Source organism: Nansenia antarctica (assembly GCF_963989245.1).
Source record: "Nansenia antarctica genome assembly, chromosome: 2".
Taxonomy (NCBI): Eukaryota; Metazoa; Chordata; class Actinopteri; order Argentiniformes; family Microstomatidae; genus Nansenia; species Nansenia antarctica.
Genome location: NC_137675.1, coordinates 55,209,984 through 55,235,786, shown reverse-complemented (window position 1 = coordinate 55,235,786; position 25,803 = coordinate 55,209,984). Strand labels below are relative to the sequence as shown.

Sequence of the window (25,803 nt, the reverse complement as noted above, 5' to 3'; positions counted from 1 at the left end):
GTTGTCACATGACTGAAACCAGAGACAGCTGATAGGCTAGTTGTTCTGGCCCATAGTGAGAGATGGAACCACTGTAGTATGCACACATAACTGTTGTGTTTTTGTGTTAGTTATTTGAAACATAACTTGGGAGTAATCTTCCCTCCAGTGGAACTACCCATTTTCACTATGTTGTTTAATTTAGCTGTTAATATTTATTTATCCTGCATTGTTGCACTGTTTCATTTGTTTTAATGCTGTTCCTGGCTGACTTGAGAAAAAGTTCTAGGTCCTAAATAGGAAAAAGGTCCTATGTAGCAAACTGTTTATCCTGCATGTTTGCATCCTATCCTGTTTATCATGCATTTTATTTGTTGAGAAGCACAATTATTGCACAATTATTTGCAAGAATATATGCATCATAAAAAAGATCCATAAGTGTACATTTTGTCCCATGCTTTTTTCTGGTTTTATCAGGTTAAAAGCAATCTTGGTCATCTATACACTTTGCGGGGCTCATAAAATGTGGTTCAGAAAAAACAATATGTATTTCATGATATGATATCGTTATCGCTCATAGTGTGGAACATATTGTGATATTGTGTATTGTGTGGCCATATCTGTCACACCCTCTACCTCCAGGTGTGCGGGGGTCAGGTGACCGGCTGTTCAGCCTTTACCTCTCTGCTAGATCGTAGCTTCAGTTACACTGTTAGTCGCGTTGCCAGCCTTACTAAGATATCCATTTCCGTCAGTATCTTTAGTGTTCTAACCCGTTTATCTGTCCTTGCAGTACCTCCACCTGACTCCTGCCACTGAGTCCTCTCTCCTGCCCTGCCCTCCTGCCTGCCTGTCCACCCCTGCCTGCCTGCCCTGCCAACCCTACTAACCCCTGCCTGCCTGGCCTACTAACCCCTGCCTGCCTGGCCTACTAACCCCTGCCTGCCTGCCCTACTAACCCCTGCCTGCCTGCCCTACTAACCCCTGCCTGCCTGCCCTTATAGTAAGGGCATTTTACCAGATATTTGACCAATCTGCGAAGTAAATCGTTACCAAGAAATTTCTTCACCAATGTGTTTCTAAAGGTGTGTAATAACATGTCCTAAAAGGTTGAAATTCAACTCCTGTGGGAAACCTCATAAAAAACTGCTCAAAGTTGGGGTACCGATAACCGATTTTCGAAAATGCTTAAATTGGACTTGAGTAACTTTTGAGGGGTCAAACTAGGCATTTTTCATGATTCTGAGTTGATTGCAAGCATGTATTTGTCACCAAGAGCACATCCTGGATGGGGGGTGTTTTGACAAGGCAATCCGTGCCCACCTCCTCATTGATGCAGCCATCTATCAGCACATCATGAAACATGCCTTCACTGAGGAGGAGCTTGGTGAAATGAGGACCTTAATGGAGAAGGTGGCTGATGGTAAGATGGGAGCCCGACACACAGATCCAGTAGTGGCACTGTTTGAACATAGGTTTGAAGAAAACTTCAAAAGACTCGCTGAAGGAGGAAGAACGCCTACACTCTGGGTGCAGTACCACCACATGGTAGATGTGATCAAGACCTTCATCCGAAGTGAGCGGCTTGCAGACCACAAGGGGCACCTGTCCTGCATTGCTACCAGGATGCTGGACATCTTTGCAGCTGCGGGCCATCATCAATATGCCAAAGGTGCACGGCTGTACTGTCAACTTATGAAGGAACTTGAAACGTTGCCTGCTTACAAAGAGACCATAGAAAGTTTCACTGCCCATGGAAACCATGTTGTCCGTTACTCCAGCCATGATTGGTCTGGCACCTGGTGTGACATCTGTATTGAGCAGACATTAATGAAGGCAGCCAAATCAGAAGGTGGACTGAGCAGAGGGAGGATGAGAAACAGTGATTCTGGCCACAAGTGCTGGGTGCTCACCCTCAGTCACTTCTCCAATGTCAACCAGTGCATGGAGGAAGATGTCAAGGAACATGCTCCACCCCACAGAGACCTTGCCAAAACACAGATGAAGCGAGATGCTGAAGCAGTTGAACTTGCCCTCCAATGGTTTGAGGAGAACAACCCATTCGACCATGATCGAGACAAGGAGATGCTTGTATCTTTCTCTACAGGATTCACAAGCACAGGAGATGACCCAGTCAATGCTGAGAGAGCAGCTGAAGTAGGGAGAGAGATGCAGATTAAGCTGGATGGACAGTCAGTGACATCGACCATGGAGGTGAAGTCAAAGGTACAAGCCCTGTCATCACTCAGAAATATTCCCAAGATCAACGAGAAGAAGATTCACCTTGACTCACTCAAGTTGTTCAACCGACTGATCATTTTTGCCCAACGGGATATGACAGTTGAGACAAGCTTGGAGTATGAGCTGACTCCCGTCCCATTGTCCCTTTTCAGTAACAAAGATCAGAAAATGAACAAGGCGAACAAGGCAGGCTTTTCCAAGACTAGCCTGAAGGAGTTAACTGATCCACTTGAACTCACTAACCAACCCTGCTCCACTTTGGTGGTTGATGGCGGATGGCTTCTCTACATGGTGACGTGGGAACAAGGTCAGACTCGGCAGGAGATTGGCAACAGTTACCTAAGCTACGTGCAGTGTCTTGGCCGTAACTCTCAAAGGATCATTGTGGTCTTTGATGGCTATAACAGATCGCCAAAAGATCATGACCACATCCGACGTACCAAGAAGTCATGCTGTGACCTCCAGATTCGACCGGATATGATACACTGGACACCAAGAGCGAAGTTCTTGGACAACACTCATAACAAGAGTGAGCTCATTCACCTTCTCTCTTCAACATTCAGAAAAATTCACATCACCGTGGAGCAGAGTGACAATGATGCTGACACTTCGATTGTGAGAGAGGCATTGGCTGCTGCTACAGATGGCTTTGTTGAGGTCAGTAACATTTGTGTAGGTATTTTACTTGCATTAGCTATGACTACTTTAAAAGAAGAGTTTTGACTATTTTTATATATTTTCACATAGTTGAACATGCATTGCATATCTTCTTCTATTTTCAGTTGCGGGCAGAAGACGCAGACGTGCTGGCAATGCTGGTGCACCATAGCTCAAGCACCAACCACCCACTCTTCTTAACCACATCGAAGGGCTCTTATGATGTCAAGAGGATCCGAGAAGCTCTCTCAGATAGAAAGAGACGCTACCTGCTCTTTTGTCACGCCTTCACTGGGTGTGATACGGTTTCTGCTATCGCTGGCCATGGGAAAACAACTCTGTTTGACAGGTAATAATAATAATATTATATCATAATGAAATATTTGTATATTGAAATATCTGAAACAAACCTTGAAGTGCATTCTTTTACAGGTTTTGTGCAGGGGACATCGACGAACATATGGACATCTTCCTTGACATACACGCTACCAAGGATGCAGTGATTCAGGCTGGTACTAGGATCTTCCAGTACATTCACCATGGGCCAGGTACTACTCTGGGTGCAATTCGATGCAACATGTTCTCGGGAAAGGCAGCGGCTGGGCTGATCAAACCAGAAACTCTACCTCCAACAGAGGGTGCAGCTGCACAGCATTCTCTCTGTGCCTACCTACAGACCCGGGACTGGATCCTTCTACAGAGCATGTCTCTGGACCCCAGTGACTATGGATGGACATTAGGTGTTCATGGTTATGAGCCAGTTCCAACCTTAGACCCCATGGCTCCCGACGAGCTACTCCAGTTCACAAGCTGCAATTGTAATGGAGATTGCAGCAACCGGCGATGCAGCTGCAAGAAAAATGCTGTCAAGTGCATCTCAGCATGTGGAGTTTGTAAAGGCATTACATGCAAGAATGGTATTCATGATGTTGTTGAAGAAGACTCAGACATTGACTCCTGAAGCATTTGACCTATGGTGGATCAGTATTTGCTCTGAGTATTATGCAGCTAATTTAAATAAATGTATATGTAAATGGCAAGGGGCGTGGCAGTTTCTCTACCAGGAAGTGGTCTTGGTGACAATTAAATGCTTGCAATCAACTCAGAATCATGAACAATGCCTAGTTTGACCCCTCAAAAGTTACTCAAGTCCAATTTAAGCATTTTCGAATTTTCGAAAATCGGTTATCGGTACCCCAACTTTGAGCAGTTTTTTATGAGGTTTCCCACAGGAGTTGAATTTCAACCTTTTAGTACATGTTATTACACACCTTTAGAAACACATTTGTGAATAAATTTTTTGGTAACGATTTACTTCGCAGATTTTCATATGTTTCCCTTACTATTATAACCCTTGCCGGGCTGCCTGCCTGCCCTGCCTACTGCTCTGCTCAACCATCCTGCCCTTGGAGCTCTGCTCCTTCCCCTCCTTCCCTCAATAAATAGACCCAGTCTTCAGGTTTTACCATCTACTGTCTCCCTGTCTGTGTTCTGCACTTGGGATCACCTGTCTGACCATCACAATACCCCCCACCTCTATGATGAAGTGTCAAGAGGGGAATCAAGGAGAAGAGGGAGCTGCTGTTGGATTATTCGAATATCGTATCAAGGAAACACACTCAATCCTTTTTTCCTTTTCTACAACCTGTACCTTATTATCCGTCGTCTTTCCCCTTGGTTGCGATCTAACCCCTTTCCCCTTAATATGCACATTCCCACTTCCCGTCCTGCACTGACACTAAAAGATTTACAGCTTCTCTATGTTAATACAGTATGGTGAAGGCTGCCTCCAGTCTTGGTTCATGCCTGAACCGATCCAAGTCTTTTGAATCCATGACAGGGAGGGAACAAGGGCTGGCTTCAGGGAGAGGAGAAAAGGCCAGAGAGTCAGACAAGGGCAGCTCCTGTCTGAAATGTCATCCTTCCCTCCTGTCATCAGCCTGTCTAAACAGGGGGTTCGGACCGGCTTCCTCTCAGTCATAGGCCCCGGCAGCAGGGGGAATGTCTCAGTTCTTCAGTTCAGAAAGAGCAGGACGAAACAGGGAGGAGAACCACTGTACAGAACCTACCGTCGGGAAGCATTTCAAAGAGAACAAATATATCCCCGTTATTTTTGGAAAAATTACGTCTAATTCCTGCTGGGACCATATATACTGAAATGTATGCACTCATTGAAATGTAAGTCGCTTTGGATAAAAGCGTCAACTAAATGGCATATATTATACTGTAACTGTAATAATAATAATAATAATAATAATAATAATAATAATACATTAGACTTATATAGCGCTTTTCTAGACACTGAAAGAGTGCTTTACAAACTGAAAAGATTGAGTAGTAAAATAAAAAGTATGAAAGTAAAGGGGTCTAATAAATGTTTAGATTACTAAATCTAAATCAAAGTGTCTTTGTAGGACAATCTACTCTGTATACTGCAAGTATATCTAGAGTATATAGAATAGAATCCTAGACTCCTAATAGAATCCTAGACTAAGACATGATGCCCCTTCAGTAATGTCAGTCCTGCTTAAGTGCTTAGCGTTTGAGATCATAATCTCATATATATAAAAGTACATTGATATTCATCAACTGAGGGATTGTAATTGGGGGTGTTTATTTCACAGAGGTGCATTGAGGTTTAAAAGAGGCGGTCACACCACCACAACTAAGGGTTCAGGGGCGCAGGTGCCAGATTCCAGGCAGGCAATGCAGCATCTGGTCTAAACATAGCCCCCGGGCTCAAGTGTGGGAAGAACGTTCATTATGCATCACAGTAGCCTAACCACGTTTCTCACACACATTGTGCTCATAAATCATCATTATTCAGACCAACACACGTCCCACACAGTTCATTTTTAGAATAGTTTGATAGATAGATAGATATATAAATATACAGGATATAGGTTGGCATTCTATTGCATCAGGCTTCCTCATTTATTGTTGCCATGGCTATCCCCTTGGGATACATTTGGCTAATGTATTTTTTCCTGAAGAGAAGCAGGGAAAAAAACCCGCGTCGCGCCGTTAGCTCAGTCGCGGGAGCCGCGGTCGTATCCGTGTGCTAATGCGGGCCTCTGCGTGTCATCTCTCATCTGCTGGTTAATAAAGGGCCCATTTAACACGAGCTAATCTCCTTTAACAACTCCATTCCGGACGTGCCACAACACAATCGATTTCATGAACAAATTCCAATTAGATAGCCATTTGTAGCGTAGCCTGCTGGGAGCACAGGGGGGGCTGGCTGGCCAATCTAAAACACACTCCGACACTCCTCGGGACTCACTGGCCACTGTGGATGCGAGCCCCTGGCAAGGAGTTGTGTTGCACTCTGTTGTGTTTGTATACTGCAGCTCGACGATCGTCTGGGTTGTAATTTTAAAAAAAAGATATATCCTCCTTAAAATCTGCATACGAAAGATAACTTTGATTGCGGATAGCTTCCGTTTCTTAACACTGAGATGCTTCAGACAGATAGGAACGGGGTAACATCTGCTCATTAAAAAAACGGCGCTATCTTTACTCTTATCTTACTCCAAACAGGCAGTAACTTCCCGTCCACTGATAAAGGAACGTCTCCTCTCTCATTAGAAGCCGTGTAGCATCCCCACCTGCCTCTTCCATGACTGGAAGCCCATTGGCATTAAGTGGGGACACATTAAATCTATAGGTCCTGAGAGACGGCCATGACTACAGTGGTTTGCTGAAGCCCTTCATCAGAGCCACTGGCGTGAGGAAGGATAACACATCCAGGAAGTTAAGGGCTCCCGAAGGGCTCTGCAGTGGCCAGAATATGGTGATGTATAAATCCATAGTGGGAAGCGGATATTGCTCTGGTTGGCGTTTTAGTGTCATAGCTGTTAACCAAATCCCAGTTTCATTATTGATCACATTATGGTTTATGTTTCATTTAGCTAATGAAGGGAAACTCATTGTTGTGAATCAGAGAGCTGCAGACCTCACATACCCATGTGAGGGTTCAATGGAAAGAGAATTCAGGAAATAACAAGTCCCTCCTCTCTGTAAGAGGCTATGTCCTCAGTGCACTGAACACTGAACACTGAACACTGAACACTGACCACTGAACACTGAACACTGAACACTGAACACTGAACATTGAACATTGACCACTGACCATTGAACACTAAACACTGAACACTGAACACTGAACACTGACAACAGAACACTGACAACAGAACACTGACCACTAAACACTGAACACTGAACACTGAACACTGAACATTGAACATTGAACATTGAACACTAAACACTGAACACTGAACACTGAACATTGAAAGTCCTTAACACACAGTCCTCAGTTGTTGTAGTGGAGTGAACCCAGTTCCGTCATGGGCTGAAGGCCACATATGCTGAAGGGTATGACTTACCATCGACACACAGCTATGAGTCAACCTCATCCACACACTTGACATAGAACATGAAAGTCCCATGATCTAGCATTGTGCAAAAAAACACGTGAAAAGACACCACGATCAATCATGAGCCACTGTGGAACACAATAAACCCAGATCCCCCCGTGCTCTCATACAGTAGGCACACTGTCATCCAATAAGACTTCAACACACACAGGCACAGATCCTTCACGCGATCAATCACCACTAACTTAACGCTCGTTTAGTGTTTTCCAAGCCGCGCAGTGTGACTTCGCCTGATGTCGAACTGTGTTGCCTTGCCTTTGATAGTGTGTGTGTGTGTGTGTGTGTGTGTGTGTGTGTGTGTGTGTACATCTCATTTACCTAAACCCTCCTGTGTCCTGTGTTGATTTGGGCTGACACTCTCCAGCACTATCGCAGAGGGAGGCTGTGCATTGTGTCTCGCCATGCAGAGCTAATCCTGCGTCCGCGAGCGCTAACATCCGGATGATGGATTTATTAGCTGTGTGAAAATCCAACTCGTTTGTTAAGCAGCGGGTGCATGTTTGGACTGATAAAGTGAATACATTAAACTTCTTGTGACACAGAGTCAATACCTGCTGTGTGTGTGTGTGTGTGTGTGTGTGTGTGTGTGTGTGTGTGTGTGTGTGTGTGTGTGTGTGTGTGCGTGTGTGTGTGTGTGTGTGTGTGTGTGTGTGTGTGTGTGTGTGTGTGTGTGTGTGTGTGTGTGCGAAAGAGAGAGAGAGAGAGAGAGAGAGACAAATGTTGTTGTTGCTTAGGAGAAAGAGAAAGAGTGATGCGAAAAAAAAATGCAGTACTTTCCGAGAGCTGTAGACTCCTTATGTGAAATAAACAACTAAGTTCTTCACTGTGAAGCAATCCTTAAATGCACGCACAATTACACACACAGAAACACACACATACACAGTTTATACTTCGGTCTGCTACAATTCACATTTCTATAATTGATGCAGGTGTTGTTCAGAGCCAGCTCCATCTCCACGATGTGGGGTTTGTTTGGGCATCGTTAACTCTAGGAAGTCATGTGAGTGTACAGGTGGATAGAACACACCACACACACAACACACACACACCACAAACCACACAACTCTGCAGATAGAAAGAACCTTCTGTCTCTGCCTCAGATAATGTGTGGTTGCTTGGTTGCATTTCCCAAAACAGTGCAGTTTTTTACAGCAATCAAAAAATGTAGAAAAACTACACAGGATGAATTTAAGCAGTCTTGGGACACTTAGCAATTAGTTCTAGTTAATCTAGAGGAGCATGGGAGTTTTCATTTATCTACCAAGTAATGTTGAATCATAAAACTATTGATTATAAAAGTTTATTGGGTGTGTGCCAGAGTTTCATAAAAGAGTTAATCAGCCCGCCTTATAATTAGCCAGGGATATGTGTGTGTGTGTGTGTGTGTGTGTGTGTGTGTGTGTGTGTCTGTGTGTGTGTGTGTGTGTGTGTGTGTGTGTGTGGAGATGATCGCAAGCGAGCATGTGTGTGTGTGTGTGTGTGTGTGTGTGTGTATGTGTCTGTGTGTGTGTGTGTGTGTGTAGACGACTGCAAGCGAGCGTTTGTGTGTGTGAAACTGCCACATTCGATAATACCTCCTCCTGTACATCCCCCTCCCAAATGACTGCCCCCCCCTCTCCCACATGACTATGTGCTGGTCTTGTTTTTCACGTTACGGCCCTGGACTGGAGAAGTTGGGGGGGCTGCTCCCTCTCACCTGTCAGAGTGGAAGATTCACACTCCCCCACTCCCCCCCACACACACTCTGACGCCTCATACGAATATTCATTAACAGGAAGACTGATCGAGTTACTCTGTTGCGCGCAACACCCATGGGGCTAGCTGCCAGACCCACAACCTGTTACCGCCGACACCCTCTGTCACTTCTCCTCTCCGCAGCCTGGTCCTCTCACCGCACCTGACAGCCCAGGAAAGAGGAAACCGTCCGCACTAATTCCTCTATCTAGACTTCTCAGAGGATTCAATTAAAACCTGGAGGTCTCCCTCGCCCTCCCTCTCCCTCCCTTGCCCTCCCTCGCCCTCCCTTGCCCTCCCACGCCCTCCCGTTACCCCAATTTGCTTCCTACAGTTCCTCCACCCCACCGCACACCTCCCAGCACACAGAGACAGATAAGTTAGGGTTAGGGTTAGGGTTAGGGTTGAAGTGTTAGGTCTCCTCTGATATCATTGTCAAACATAATGAACGGGTAACTCCCGACGAGCCTTGGGCCGTGGGCTCACGTAAAAGTAACGCCGCTGTCGCTCAGCGTTCGGTTCACCCCGGCGTTGTTGTTTTTGATAGACCATGTGCGAAGGTCCTCTATTTTCAGGGGAAATAGAAAGTCACACCCAGCCACCAAGACAAAGAGTGGAACCGCTGACTCAACTGCTCAGAAAGACACACACACACACACGCACACACACAGACAGATGTATAGTGTATACTGTACACATTAATATTGTGTTGAACATAAGGTTATGTATTGGTACCTTAATGATTTTCTCAGATGCTGACAGTGTGATTTTCCCGGGCTCATTATTCACACAGACAGCTGAATGAGGAATCTGTGTTTTGCTTCAGAAGCGGATCGGCAAAAACAGCAAGCTACCAAATTCCTATCCTCTGCGTGGAAAAAAAACAATGACAAGGCTGGGAACCTCTGGAAAGCAATAAATACATGGGCAAGCCAACCAACCGACCCACTTAACAGGTGCAACTGCATCATTCCCATCTCCTGATCAATAATATCTGCTCTTAAGATGGTGGGGTGAGACAGGACCCCACCCGGGTTAGAATCAATCGTTTTTTTAAGGCCAAAAGGTGTAAAGTTGTTGACTGGCCATGTCAGTCTCCAGGAGCCTTAAATCCTACTGGACATTTCATTTGCTGAAGAGGAGACAAAGCTTCCTCAAAATAAACAACAACTATTGATTGCTGCAGTACAGGCCTGGCGGAGCATCACCAGAGAATATACCCAGCGTCTGGTGGGGTCAAGGGTCAAAGAATACAAGCAGATATTGCATGCAAAGTATTGTTAACCAAATACTAAACATGCGTGCGTCATTTGGTCATTTGATGAATCTGTCCCATCACTTTTGGGTGCCCTAAAACAGGGAGACTGCATAAAAAGTAGTGTAATTTCTCAATGTGAAACCAGTATACAAAAACCATCATATCAAAGCTGAGAATCTGTACTTTAACCTCATAGAAATTGTTTCAAAATCATAGTAATAATCATATCATCATAGTAATAGTAATAGTTTCATAGTCATTTAAAATCCAACTTTCTTTCTGTGTAGAGCCAAGAAAAAATGCGTAATTGTTTCATTACTTCCGCAGGGCACTGTATATGTCAAGTATCACAATGTATCTGTGTATGATATGACATATGACGTATGACATAGGATATAGCATTGTGACGTCCTTGCCAATGCCTGACCTTACCTCACAGTCATCCCCATAATATGCGTGAGTGTGTGTGTGTGTGTGTGTGTGTGTGTGTGTGTGCTTGCGTGTGCGTGTATGTGAGTGTGTGTGTGTGTGTGTGTGTGTGTGTGTGTGTGTGCGTGTATGTGAGTGTGTGTGTGTGCGTGTGCGTGTGTGTGTGTGTGTGTGTGTGTGTGTGTGTGTGCGTGTGCGTGTGTGTGTGTGTGTGTGTGTGTGTGTGTGTGCGTGCGTGTGCGTGTGAGTGTGTGTGTGTGTGTGTTATCCATCACAGTCTTAATTAATTTCCAGAAATGCAGTGAACTGTTTTACATTCCTTTGCCAACGGCTCACAGACAATTTAGTCAATAGTCAGGGGTCTGACCTACACTAACACCAATTTAACAATGATTCAATCCATGAAGGACTATCCTGCTGCAGTAATTCTATCCCAAGGCGCCAACGTGACATAATATGATGCAGCATGTGTCAGGATGCACCCCAGATAACTAATTGATAAAACTTCAAAGGTTTTACATATTTCTTCGTACAGCACCTCTGTATAATTTATTATAGAATTCCGGATTCATGAGAAAGCCAGGAAAATCTCTGAGTCACTGTGACTGTTTTTTTTTTTTGACTGGATAAAAATGTGATAATTAACATACAGACAATACTGTCTAGTCTGAGAACTAGTCTCGTCACTCCTGGCTTTGATGCAGCATAAAACATAATTAGCCCCCACCCGCCCCCATAATCAGAATCAGAAGACAATTCCCCCATACACACAGACACACACCTCCCTCTCTGCAGAACCCCCCTGTCTAGTTCATACCAGTAGATGACTCTCAATCGCTAAGATTCAAAAACATTGGCACAGCCTTACCTGTAGAAAACAATACAAATGAAAGGCTCATGGAAGAGTCATTGTATAGTACATACAGTGCTGCTTGAAAGTATGTGAATCCCTTGTGCAATTATAGATTTTTGTTTTGTTTTTTACCACAAAATCTTTATTTATTCAGAACCTTTATTCTGTTTGTATCGGACATAACAGGTTTATATTGACCATGTATGTATGTTGGTTTAGAGGAAATCATGCGTATAGTAGAAACACTAAATTAGAAAGAAATTAGTGCAGGTGCAAAAATAAGTGAACCCAAAGTTGCACTGGTTAAATCAAGTAGGTAAGTAGCAGATATGCTACAGCAGTAAACAGATGGGTAAATAATTTGGTACCAAATTAACCAAAGGAGAGATCTTTAGGAAAAGAGTTTGGGCGGGACTCTGATAAATAGAAATAACAAACCTGGCCAATGTTGTGCTACCCATACAGGTCAATGTGCTAATAATACAGGTCAATATGCTCCCCATACAGGTCAATATGCTACCCATACAGGTCAATATGCTACCCATACAGGTCAATGTGCTCCCCATACAGGTCAATGTGCTAATAATACAGGTCAATATGCTCCCCATACAGCTCAATGTGCTCCCCATACAGGTCAATGTACTACCCATACAGGTCAATGTGCTCCCCATACAGGTCAATGTGCTACCCATACAGGTCAATGTGCTCCCCATACAGGTCAATATGCTACCCATACAGGTCAATGTGCTCCCCATACAGGTCAATGTGCTACCTATACAGGTCAATGTGCTACCTATACAGGTCAATGTGCTCCCCATACAGGTCAATGTACTACCCATACAGGTCAATGTGCTACCCATACAGGTCAATGTGCTCCCCATACAGTTCAATGTGCTCCCCATACAGGTCAATGTGCTACCCATACAGGTCAATGTGCTACCCATACAGGTCAATGTGCTACCCATACAGGTCAATGTACTACCCATACAGGTCAATGTGCTCCCCATACAGGTCAATGTGCTCCCCATACAGGTCAATGTACTACCCATACAGGTCAATGTGCTACCCATACAGGTCAATGTGCTCCCCATACAGGTCAATGTACTACCCATACAGGTCAATGTGCTCCCCATACAGGTCAATGTGCTACCCATACAGGTCAATGTGCTACCCATACAGGTCAATGCAAAACACACCATGCCGAGAGGAAAGGAGATCAGAAAGAGGGTAGCGAGAGCACATCAGTCTCGGGAAGGCTATAAAATCATCTCAACAAGTACTCTTGGGGGCGTAGGTTGTCAGTATGGTAGGCTGATCCCAGCCCATTTAGTGCTTTAAACATCAGTAGAAGGACTTTGAAGTCAATTCTAAATGATACAGGGAGCCAGTGCAGAGCCGTTAAGACTGGAGTGATGCTCTCTCCTATTTTTTTTGTCAGTAGACTAGCAGCAGAATTTTTTATTAGCCGAACCCTCTTTATAGACTTCTTGGGGAGGCCAGTAAAGAGAGGGTTTTGCAGTAGTCAAGTCTACTTGAAATAAAAGCATGAATCACCTTTTCAGCTTCCCGCTGAGTTAAACAACGGCCGCACCTTGGCAACTTTTCTCAGATGATAAAAAGCTGTCTTGGTTAGCTTGCTAATGTGGGAATTAAAACTCAGATCTGGGTCTAAGATAACACGACGTGTCACCTCTGACTTAATCAAGAGGGTTAGATTCCAACGCTGTGTTGGGACTAAGTTTGTTTTGGGACTAAGAGAATTTCAGTTCTCCACTTTCTTATCATATTTATTAGTTTTTGTCCTTTATTTGGAATGTCTTTATTACAAATTGGGGTTTAGATAAAGATTTTAAGATTAAGATTTAACAAGCAGCTCTGTATGTCTTGCTCGAGCACAGCTCTTCAGAACATCTCAACGGACCACCAGCAGTGGCTCTCCACAGGGCTGCAATGCTTGCTGGGATCAAGGGCAATGTGTCTATCTTTTCATAAAACCACAACCCCTGGCAGTTTATGTTTTTGACAGACCTGTGTGATGCCTTCACTCTAAGTGAGTAATACGTTGTTATTGTCTAAGGTATGCATCAGGGAGTGATGACTGTTGAGCTGGAGAATGGAATACAGGCTCTAGAACGCTTGACGTGAATATAAAACATGCCTGCAAGCCACACAACCGTATACAAATAGCCCTGTAAAAACGATCTCAAAAGCCTTATATTCACCATAACATCTGCTGCCAAACTACTTTATTTTCTGATAAGACTAGGTTAAGATTATTATATAAAACATAGTTATTTTTTCTGTTACGTAAACGGTGAATCCATCCTTTAATTTATTGGAATATTTTGGTTTTTAAAAGTACCCAATGGTGAGAGAGCTCATGAATTATTCCACCTCACAAGGCCTCTGGGTTTCATATGTGAGCAGGATTACTTCCATGGCTGCTTATTACCACCAGACTGCTGTAAATGAGATGTGCACCAACATTCATCAGTGGCATTTACTGGGAGCTCCTGAGGCCAGGATACTGCATGCACAGCAACGGTGCATTAACAGAGTGAGTAAATGGGGAGGCAGGACTATCATGAAGAGATGTTTCATCTCAGGAAAAGCTTTGAGAGATTGTAGTGCAGCACTGGAAAACACTATCGTACAATGACACAGGTTAGAGTGAACGGCACCCACCACGGTGCACTCTGTTCAGCAAAAAAAACAGAGGAAAAACACTCACATCCAGGCACTGTACCATCCACCAACCATTTATACAGTCTCATCTTGTATAAAAACAGTCTCATCTTGTATCCTTTTTTAACAATAAAATAGAAACCATTAGACAAGGCATTAGGTCTTCTGTGTCAGGCATGAAAAACATGTCCCCATTAACAACCCCAAATAGGGCGGACATAACAACCATGTCACAATTTAACACCATTGATTACAAGACCCTAGATAAAATCATGTCACGTCTTAAACCATCCACCTGTGCCCTTGATGTCCTGCCAACAAGCTTTTTTTTAAAACATATTTAGCTGCATGGCAGGCGAACTAATACAAATAATTAACACCTCCCTTTCATCAGGAATCTTCCCTGAAGCCCTGAAAACTGCAGTTATTAAGCCTCTACTAAAAAAGAACGGCCTAGACCCATTTGTACTAAACAACTACAGACCCATATCAAACCTTCCCTGTACAGGAAAAATTATTGAAATGGTTGCCCACGAACAACGTAGCAATTATTTGACCCTAAATGATCTCTTTGATGACTTTCAATCAGGCTTTCGCCCCCTACATAGCACTGAAACGGCCCTTATTAAGGTCCTTAATGACATTCGCGTAAACACATACTCCGGAAAAATCTCAGTTTTGGTACTACTAGATCTTAGTGCTGCCTTTGACACTGTAGACCATGACATTCTAATAGATAGACTAAAAACCTGGGTAGGACTTTCGGGCACTGCCCTAAACTGGTTTAGATCCTACCTACAGGACAGAAGCTACTATGTCTCCATTGGCAACTTTGTATCTGACCAAATTAAAATGACATGTGGGGTTCCCCAAGGGTCAATCCTTGGCCCCCTTCTATTCAATCTCTACATGCTTCCATTGGGACACATCATAAAAAAGAACAAAATTGCCTACCACAACTATGCGGATGACACTCAAATCTACATAGCCCTCTCACCGAACGACTATAGTCCCATTGACAATCTCTGTAATTGCATTGAGCAAATAAACACCTGGATGACACAAAACTTCCTCCAACTAAACAAGGACAAAACAGAGATAATTGTATTCGGTGCACCTGACAAAAGATCGAAAGTCAGTGCAAAACTTGATTCTCTCTCTCTTCACACTAAAAAACAGGTCAGAAATATTGGTGTAATTCTAGACTCCGATCTAAACTTCAACAGCCACATAAACTCGATAACTAAATCAGCCTACTATCACCTGAAAAACATAACAAGAATGAGAGGTTTCATGTCCAAGCAAGACCTTGAAAAACTCATCCATGCATTTGTTTCGAGTAGACTTGATTATTGTAATGGTCTACTAACAGGCCTATCTAAAGGAGCTGTTCGTAAATTGCAGCTCATCCAAAACGCCGCTGCTAGGGTCCTAACAAAAACAAAGACATTTGAACACATTACACCAATCCTGAGATCCCTGCACTGGCTACCAGTCTCTCAGAGAATTGAATTCAAAATCCTCCTAATTACATACAAATCACAAAATGGTCTTGGACCAAAATACATATCAGATCTCCTCCCACCCTATATTCCCGCAAGGTCCCTAAGGTCAGCTGAGACAAATCAGCTAATAATTCCAAGAGTAAAAACAAAACACGGTGCAGCAGCTTTCAGTCACGCTGCTGCATGCTCCTGGAACAAACTCCCTGAAGAAATCAAACAGGCCCAAACTCTTAAAATATTTAAATCTAAGCTAAAAACCTTCATGTTTTGCACCAGTTATGATTAAACACAAACACTTCTATCAATGTCTTTTTTCCATTAACGATTGTCTTTTTAAATGTTTTATCTATTTACTTCTTATATTTGCTTTTATTCATTGTAATTAAAAATGTCTTATGCTCCTCTTGCTGTATTTTTAAATAATGCATGTAAAGCACGTTGAATTGCCCCTGTTGTATGAAATGTGCTATACAAATAAACTTGCCTTGCCTTGCCTTGCCTTGTTGCCGAGGCCAAACCTGTCCAAACATGTACTGTTTTTTCACCCCATCAAGCAGAGCCTCCCCCCCCCCCCACACACACACACACACACCCCTCCCCACCCTACTGGAAAAGGACACACTGTGAGGGTGGGCTTCAAAGACCCTGTTAGGAACCCTCTGGACAGCTCTGCAGCCTTTAAGATACAGGCGATCAAACGCTTCGCTCTTTCATGCCTTCTTTTCCAAGAAATATTCTCTGACACATCTCATGTTTCCATCAAAGACCAGTAAAATGTGTTAAACGCATTTATGTCAGTACAGCCATAGTCTTCAAACTAACCCAGCAGATCATGTTAGTGGCCTTAGTGCGCGTAACCAGTAAAAAAGATAACCAGAAAGGCAAGGAGTGTGATATTGCTCTATCGATAAGCAGCTGCAGTCACAAGATCTTGAATGATACATGTTCAGGGATTCATAGTTGCATAGTACAATGGGTGCATTGAAATGACATTCCTCTATCTATACAGTTATTAAATCCAGTGCAAATGTTCAAAAGACAAGAAACCTTGCCGTTGCGGGTGTGTATCTCCTCACATTTAGACTAATCTGAGTGTATACTGTATACACCCTACAAGGTAATATTGGTATAGTTGTAGTCTGCTTCGTGACTGTATCTGGAATACTTATAATACACAGTATTAACACAGTTTTGTTAAAGCTATCTCTGGTTGCATTTAAACGACTTCCATTATAAAACTAACTGCTGCGGGAGTTTAAGTGTGGAACAGCCTTTGATGGAGCTGGTTTCTCCTCTCTACCAGTACATTAGAGAACAGTTTGTTAGTTTTCCTAATTGACACTTGCTTTCTCTTCCCTGTAATGTTCTAGTACTCTCTCTTTATCTCTTTATCGCACTAAAAAAAGTTTTTTTTTTTACATCACAGATCTGGGACATAATGCTCAGTTGGTCTACATTGCAATAAGAGCCACCATTGTTACTTGGCCCCCAAGCCTTTTTTCCTGCCTTTTCCCACAAAAAGCTGTGTGTGTGTGTGTGTGTGTGTGCGTGCATGCGTGCGGTTGTGTTTGCATGCGTCTTTGGGTGTGTGCGTGTGTGTGTGTGTGTGTGTGCGTGTGTGTGTGTGTGCATGTGTATGTGTGTGTGCATGCGTGTGTGTGTGTGCATGTGTGTGTGTGTGTGTGTGCACGCGCATGTGTGCGCTCACCGAAAAAGCTTCTTATCGCTAAAGCGGATTACAGTCAACTGGCTCTCTGTATCACTCCTGGGGGTAGAAGTGCCTGACTTGGAGTGTACTATCCTGGTGATGCTCTAATGAACACTCAATCCTTACCCATTAATTACACAAACACACACACACAGACCCACACACAAACACACACACGTACACACACACACACACAGAAAACACACAGAAACACACAAAAAGAGGCTTAGAGTTTACTCAGCCTGCCATTCCCTGGTTGGCTACAGCAGACAGTGTTTAATGAGCTGAGGGGCCCAGATGCCTTCCCTCGACTGCAGCCTGTGAGTGGTTAATTAATCAGACAGCCTCTCCAGCCTCCCTCTGCCGCTCTGCTCGCGTCTCTCTCTCTCTCTCTCTCTCTCTCTCTCTCTCTCTCTCTCTCTCTCTCTCTCTCTCTCTCTCTCTCTCTCTCTCTGCTCTGACCGAGGCGGCGTTTGTAAATTCGCCCCCGAAAATCTGATCAGCACTCACCGAACGCCTCTCATCCAATCAAATTACTCGGTCCCTTTATGGGAACCCGGCCTACGCTCCGGCGCTCTCAGAGCGAATTTACGAACGCAGCCAGAGTCTCCGACCCTCTGCTGGGGGGGGGGGGGGGGGGGGGGGGGGGGCGGGGGGGCTGCCGTGCAACGCAGCAACGCAGATTGTATTACATTGACATTATCCATCACTTATGGAATTTATCCATTTCCGGAGAGCCAGAGAGGGATTCTGGTTCAGAAGCAGGCTGAGCTCTTCCACCGACGGACAGCGGTGTTTCACTAGGGATGTTTATACTCTGTTCTCATCCGTCCTGTCGCCTCAATATGCCACGTCAGTTTGTCACAGAGAGAGAGAGAGAGAAACAGACAGACAGACGCATCGGTGGTTACTGCTGAAGAGAGCAAATCTATAAAAAAGCGTTCAATACCTGAGCCGTTCCCATTGGGACTTTGGGGCAGAGAGCTGGAGCGCAGAGTCCACAGAGTACCACGCTGTGATAAAAGCGGGCGAGCCGTGGGGCCGCGAAAGCTAACACTGAGTCTTTCCAAATGGCCTGTGCAGCCAGTGTATATATATATACAGAGGCACATAGAACAAATACAGGGAACGTGCTCCGAAACCCAACAGCCCTCCTGCGCTGACAGCACAGTGAGCCCCTCCCGACACTGACCTGTGAGCAGAGGGCTAACGCTCAGGAGGGGGCGTCTCAGCACGTCCACCAGGAGGGGAGGGGAGAGAGGAGGCGAGGGGACGGGAGAGAGGAGGGGAGGGGAGGGGAGGGAGGAGGGAGAACAAGACCCCTGTCACCACCTCCTCAAGCCTCCCCTGACCCCCACCTGATGAGCAGATTAAGGGGGGGCGGGGGAGGCGCGGCGGGGGACTGGGGGAGACGGGGGGGGACGGGGGGTCTGTCAGCTGGTTACCAGTAATCATCAACCTCTGGTGCACTGAGCATGTTCCTTCGCTGTTCATTATGTGCTTAGGGCGGACGTACAGCAAGCCAAGGCCTGTCATGCGGTAGGACCGATACACTCGCCACGGCGGCGTACCTTCAGCTCGGATGGTGAAGGGAGAGTCCCCGGGTCGCTTAGCCGAGAACTGGCCCCCCAGGGAGGTCATTAAAAAGCATAGGCTGAAGAAGCCGATCCCCGCCACGAAGATCCTGGAGGGGGCAGAGACCAGGGAGGCCACCAGGAGACCAGGAGAGAGAGAAAGACAGGGTTAGAACCCAGGGGGGAGGGATAGACAGGGTTACAGAGGGGAGGGGAGGAGGCGAGGGAGGGAGGGAGGGAGGGAGGGAGGGAGGGGGATACGGGAGAGGTGAAAGGAAAGGTGTCCATGGTTCGACAGTAACGCCGTTTTTACTTGCCCGTAGCAAGTAAAACATTCGCCGGGTTTGTTGGCGCGAGCACGACGACGCTGCTAGATCCCGGATATTTTTGCCTGTGTGCAGGAAGAACAACAGACGGCGCAGGCGCGAGACTAGACTAGATGATCGTGAGTGAAGATATTATCAAAGCGTACGGGTGATCGACAGGCGCGTACGCTTTGATAATATCTTCACTCGCGCTGTTCACACGCGCCGTCTGTTGTTCTTCCTGCACACAGGTAAAAATATCCGGGATCTAGCAGCGTCGTCGTGCTCTCGCAAACAAACCTGGCGAATATTTTACTTGCTCCGGGCGTTACGGCGTTACTGTCGAACCCTGGTGTCGGAGGTCAAGTACAAGAGATGTCCTGTAGCAAAGGAGGAAGTGCAATTCAGTTTCAGTTGAGCCTACTGTACTGTGGCAGTGTTTGTTTTTTACTGTACATTCATAGATTAGATTAGATTGAACTTTATTGTCATTGCAGAGTACAAGTACTAGACAATGAAATGCAGTTCAGCAACTTTTTTTATGAGACATGGTCAGATACAGAACAGTATAGCAGTTGAGTATTAATCAAGGTACATTTGTGAGTGTAACCATACAGTACATACTTCTTATTTTTTCATAATACTGAGTGAAATTAATGCTTTCTCTATTTTTAGATAAAGATAACATCCTTGCCTGCTTAAAGTGTACCATTGAGCTAATGTAGATGTTTTGAAACACCCAGAGGAGAGCTGCATGAAGGAGAGGGATATTTCCATATTGCATGTTACTGCTCACATGCCCTCGCTCACTTGCTGACATGTGATGTGACATGCGATATGGCAACTTGTGTCTCCTCAAATGCTGTAGGGTAGCCTTTAAAAAAAAAGGCATGCTAGATTAATTTAACTTAGAGAAAGATTCATACGACCAAGAAACTAGCTTTAGTTACTGCCTGAGAGAGCTGCCATGCCACGTCACTGTCCAATAACAACTATAAAACTGTGAGAGCAAAATACCCACACAGAACAACACCCACACAGCCATACCAGTGTTGACCTCCGGTAACCTATATCACATACAGTAACCTATATCACATACAGTAACCTATAACACCTACAGTAACCTATAACACATACAGTAACCTATATCACATACAGTAACCTATAACACATACAGTAACCTATATCACATACAGTAACCTATAACACATACAGTAACCTATAACACCTACAGTAACCTATAACACCTACAGTAACCTATAACACATACAGTAACCTATATCACATACAGTAACCTATAACACATACAGTAACCTATATCACATACAGTAACCTATAACACATACAGTAACCTATAACACCTACAGTAACCTATAACACATACAGTAACCTATAACACATACAGTAACCTATATCACATACAGTAACCTATAACACATACAGTAACCTATAACACATACAGTAACCTATAACACCTACAGTAACCTATATCACATACAGTAACCTATAACACATACAGTAACCTATAACACATACAGTAACCTATATCACATACAGTAACCTATAACACATACAGTAACCTATATCACATACAGTAACCTATAACACATACAGTAACCTATAACACATACAGTAACCTATAACACATACAGTAACCTATAACACCTACAGTAACCTATATCACATACAGTAACCTATAACACATACAGTAACCTATAACACATACAGTAACCTATAACACCTACAGTAACCTATAACACCTACAGTAACCTATATCACATACAGTAACCTATAACACATACAGTAACCTATAACACCTACAGTAACCTATAACACATACAGTAACCTATAACACCTACAGTAACCTATAACACCTACAGTAACCTATAACACATACAGTAACCTATAACACCTACAGTAACCTATAACACATACAGTAACCTATAACACCTACAGTAACCTATAACACATACAGTAACCTATATCACATACAGTAACCTATATCACATACAGTAACCTATAACACATACAGTAACCTATATCACATACAGTAACCTATAACACATACAGTAACCTATAACACCTACAGTAACCTATAACACATACAGTAACCTATATCACATACAGTAACCTATAACACCTACAGTAACCTATATCACCTACAGTAACCTATAACACATACAGTAACCTATAACACATACAGTAACCTATATCACATACAGTAACCTATAACACATACAGTAACCTATAACACATACAGTAACCTATAACACCTACAGTAACCTATAACACATACAGTAACCTATAACACCTACAGTAACCTATAACACATACAGTAACCTATAACACCTACAGTAACCTATAACACATACAGTAACCTATATCACATACAGTAACCTATATCACATACAGTAACCTATAACACATACAGTAACCTATAACACATACAGTAACCTATAACACATACAGTAACCTATAACACATACAGTAACCTATATCACATACAGTAACCTATAACACCTACAGTAACCTATATCACCTACAGTAACCTATAACACATACAGTAACCTATAACACATACAGTAACCTATAACACATACAGTAACATATATCACATACAGTAACATATAACACATACAGTAACCTATAACACATACAGTAACATATATCACATACAGTAACATATAACACATACAGTAACCTATAACACATACAGTAACCTATAACACATACAGTAACCTATAACACATACAGTAACCTATAACACATACAGTAACCTATATCACATACAGTAACATATAACACATACAGTAACCTATAACACATACAGTAACCTATAACACATACAGTAACCTATAACACATACAGTAACCTATAACACCTACAGTAACCTATAACACATACAGTAACCTATATCACATACAGTAACCTATAACACCTACAGTAACCTATATCACCTACAGTAACCTATAACACATACAGTAACCTATAACACATACAGTAACCTATATCACATACAGTAACCTATAACACATACAGTAACCTATAACACATACAGTAACCTATAACACCTACAGTAACCTATAACACATACAGTAACCTATAACACATACAGTAACCTATAACACCTACAGTAACCTATAACACATACAGTAACCTATAACACATACAGTAACCTATATCACCTACAGTAACCTATAACACATACAGTAACCTATAACACATACAGTAACCTATAACACCTACAGTAACCTATAACACCTACAGTAACCTATAACACATACAGTAACCTATAACACCTACAGTAACCTATAACACATACAGTAACCTATAACACATACAGTAACCTATAACACATACAGTAACCTATATCACATACAGTAACCTATAACACATACAGTAACCTATAACACCTACAGTAACCTATAACACATACAGTAACCTATAACACATACAGTAACCTATATCACATACAGTAACCTATATCACATACAGTAACCTATAACACATACAGTAACCTATAACACCTACAGTAACCTATAACACATACAGTAACCTATAACACCTACAGTAACCTATAACACCTACAGTAACCTATAACACATACAGTAACCTATAACACATACAGTAACCTATAACACCTTCAGTAACCTATAACACATACAGTAACCTATATCACCTACAGTAACCTATAACACATACAGTAACCTATAACACATACAGTAACCTATAACACCTATAGTAACCTATAACACATACAGTAACCTATAACACCTACAGTAACCTATAACACATACAGTAACCTATAACACCTACAGTAACCTATAACACATACAGTAACCTATATCACATACAGTAACCTATAACACCTACAGTAACCTATAACACATACAGTAACCTATAACACATACAGTAACCTATAACACATACAGTAACCTATAACACATACAGTAACCTATAACACATACAGTAACCTATAACACATACAGTAACCTATATCACATACAGTAACCTATAACACATACAGTAACCTATAACACATACAGTAAGCTATAACACATACAGTAACCTATAACACATACAGTAACCTATATCACATACAGTAACCTATAACACATACAGTAACCTATAACACATACAGTAACCTATAACACCTACAGTAACCTATAACACATACAGTAACCTATATCACATACAGTAACCTATATCACATACAGTAACCTATAACACCTACAGTAACCTTTAACACATACAGTAACCTATAACACATACAGTAACCTATAACACATACAGTAACCTATAACACATACAGTAACCTATATCACATACAGTAACCTATAACACCTACAGTAACCTATATCACATACAGTAACCTATAACACATACAGTAACCTATAACACAAACAGTAACCTATAACACATACAGTAACCTATAACACCTACAGTAACCTATATCACATACAGTAACCTATAACACATACAGTAACCTATAACACATACAGTAACCTATATCACATACACATACATAACCCTAACCCTAATCCTAATGACAGCTTTTGGAGTGCTAACAGAGCTCAACCTTATCAGTGACTAACAACAAATCAGTGTTCCCTTTGACAGAAAGTGTCTGCATAGAGTAATACATATGCAAATATAATTGGTATTTCAATTGGCATTGCAACCACTTTTGGTAGACTATAAAGTAGATTTTTTTCAGCTGTTGCCTATTTCGTTCTGCCTTGACTGAAATGCATCCCTGCAGTGCTGTTATGGATGTTTTCCCTCGGTGCATCTGAGGTAACTTAACAGATATTGAGTCTGACTTTCCACCACAACCATCATGTATTTCCGAACACATTCAATGTTATTGTGTGTTTTATTGATTACTATTGTTCTAAAAAAATAAAAATAAAAACTGTGTGGATATGTTAAAGCACTTTGAGCTGCAACGTTTGCAGAAAAGGTGTTATACAAATAAAGGTTATTCATATTATTATTATTTATAATAATCACCAGCGGTCAAAAACATGCAAGTAACGACACGATTCTTGATGACACCTGCTCTGGCAAGAGAGTCAAATACTCTGCATGTGGTCTGCTTTCTTTACATATATTGTTCATAATTTTATAGGGAACTGCCAATATTTTTTTTGAAAATACTACATCTATAACCGAGAGAAAGAGGGACATGATGACAACACTGGGAAAACTATGCAGCGGTGGTGAAAGATGTGAACTCGTGTAACCGGCCGGTATTCTGCTTACCTGAACGGTCTGAACGTCAGAAGACATCTTCTCACCATAGTTGTGTTAACCGCGATCATTTTCCAAAGAAAAAGAAGCAAACTGTGAAACCCTCCAGAATCTCAGACGCTAACACTTATTCATACTTTCGACTTTGAGATCTTGGAAACAGATGTAGAAAATGTAGAAAGCATCAAACATAAAACGCAAATGCACTAAGGCACCGGGCAACAGACGATCATCGTGGCCGTGCTTATCGTGGTGAACTTCTACGGGATTCCCCGAGCGCGTCCAGCTGTTAGACAACCTTTGCTGAGTTGAGTTCAGCCCGTCAACACTGGCTCATGACCTCGGAGTCCAACAAAACGATCTGTTGCCGGAGAGGCAAAGAGTAGACGTAAACCACTAATGCACAATAAATCCTTGCTCCTCCAACCTTAAAGGTGTTTCAACCTGGAAACAAATGTGAACAAATGGGTTTCATAAAGCGTAGGCTAGTGTAATCCAGGGCATCCCGTTGATTTCTCGCACCTTGTGAGGACAACTGCTTCATCAAGCCGGCAGTGAGCACAGGACTCGCACAGTCTGTCTGACTAGGTTTAGTGCCAGTGTTCAAGTACTTTTGTATTCTGCGCAGCGCCATCTAACGAGTGGTAAATACAAACAAAAAGTTCCTATATTACAGCCAAATGCACACATCTCCTGAATGTATAATAGTCGTTCTCAAACATCGTTCTCTAGTCAGAAACGTAACGCCTGACTAGACGCAACACCATAATGATACCACTAGCCCGTTTGTGTCGGAGCAGTGACTCAAAAGGTGTTATACTCAGTGAAACATCTAACCATACATTACGTACAGTAAACATGGAATTTCCTCCTACTTGAGTGTCTTTCAGCACCATGGTCAGCTCCCTGGTGTAATCGGCGGCCAGACAGAAGATCAACAGCGGCACCCACTGGGCTAAACTAAAAGTAGCCCGAGACTGTTTGTGTTGTGTGACTCATTATAAACACAATGAACACTTTATTAGGAACACCTGGGGCCCATTCCACGAAGGTGGATTATCTTCTAATCCTCGATAAGGTTCTAATCGGCGATAATGTTAGCTTGCGCTCGGTGCCATCAATGTGGCTCAAATAATTAGCTGTTGGGTTGCTATGCAACATATCCTTCTGAGTCAGATATAATTAG

The 25,803-nt window shown here is 42.9% G+C and overlaps 1 protein-coding gene across 1 annotated transcript in view; it reads right to left on the bottom strand.

Moving 5' to 3' along the window:
- The window catches only part of mgat5b (alpha-1,6-mannosylglycoprotein 6-beta-N-acetylglucosaminyltransferase B), a gene marked incomplete at both ends in the record, with an annotated part of 82,905 nt that extends 58,217 nt beyond the window's left edge, over positions 1-24,688 (bottom strand). Inside the window, 2 exons of the mRNA XM_080524859.1 lie at positions 19,057-19,169; positions 24,630-24,688. Coding sequence (XP_080380985.1) covers positions 19,057-19,169; positions 24,630-24,688 — 172 coding nt within the window. The remainder of the gene's footprint in view (positions 1-19,056; positions 19,170-24,629) is intronic.
- Between the last annotated feature and the right edge of the window lie 1,115 nt (positions 24,689-25,803).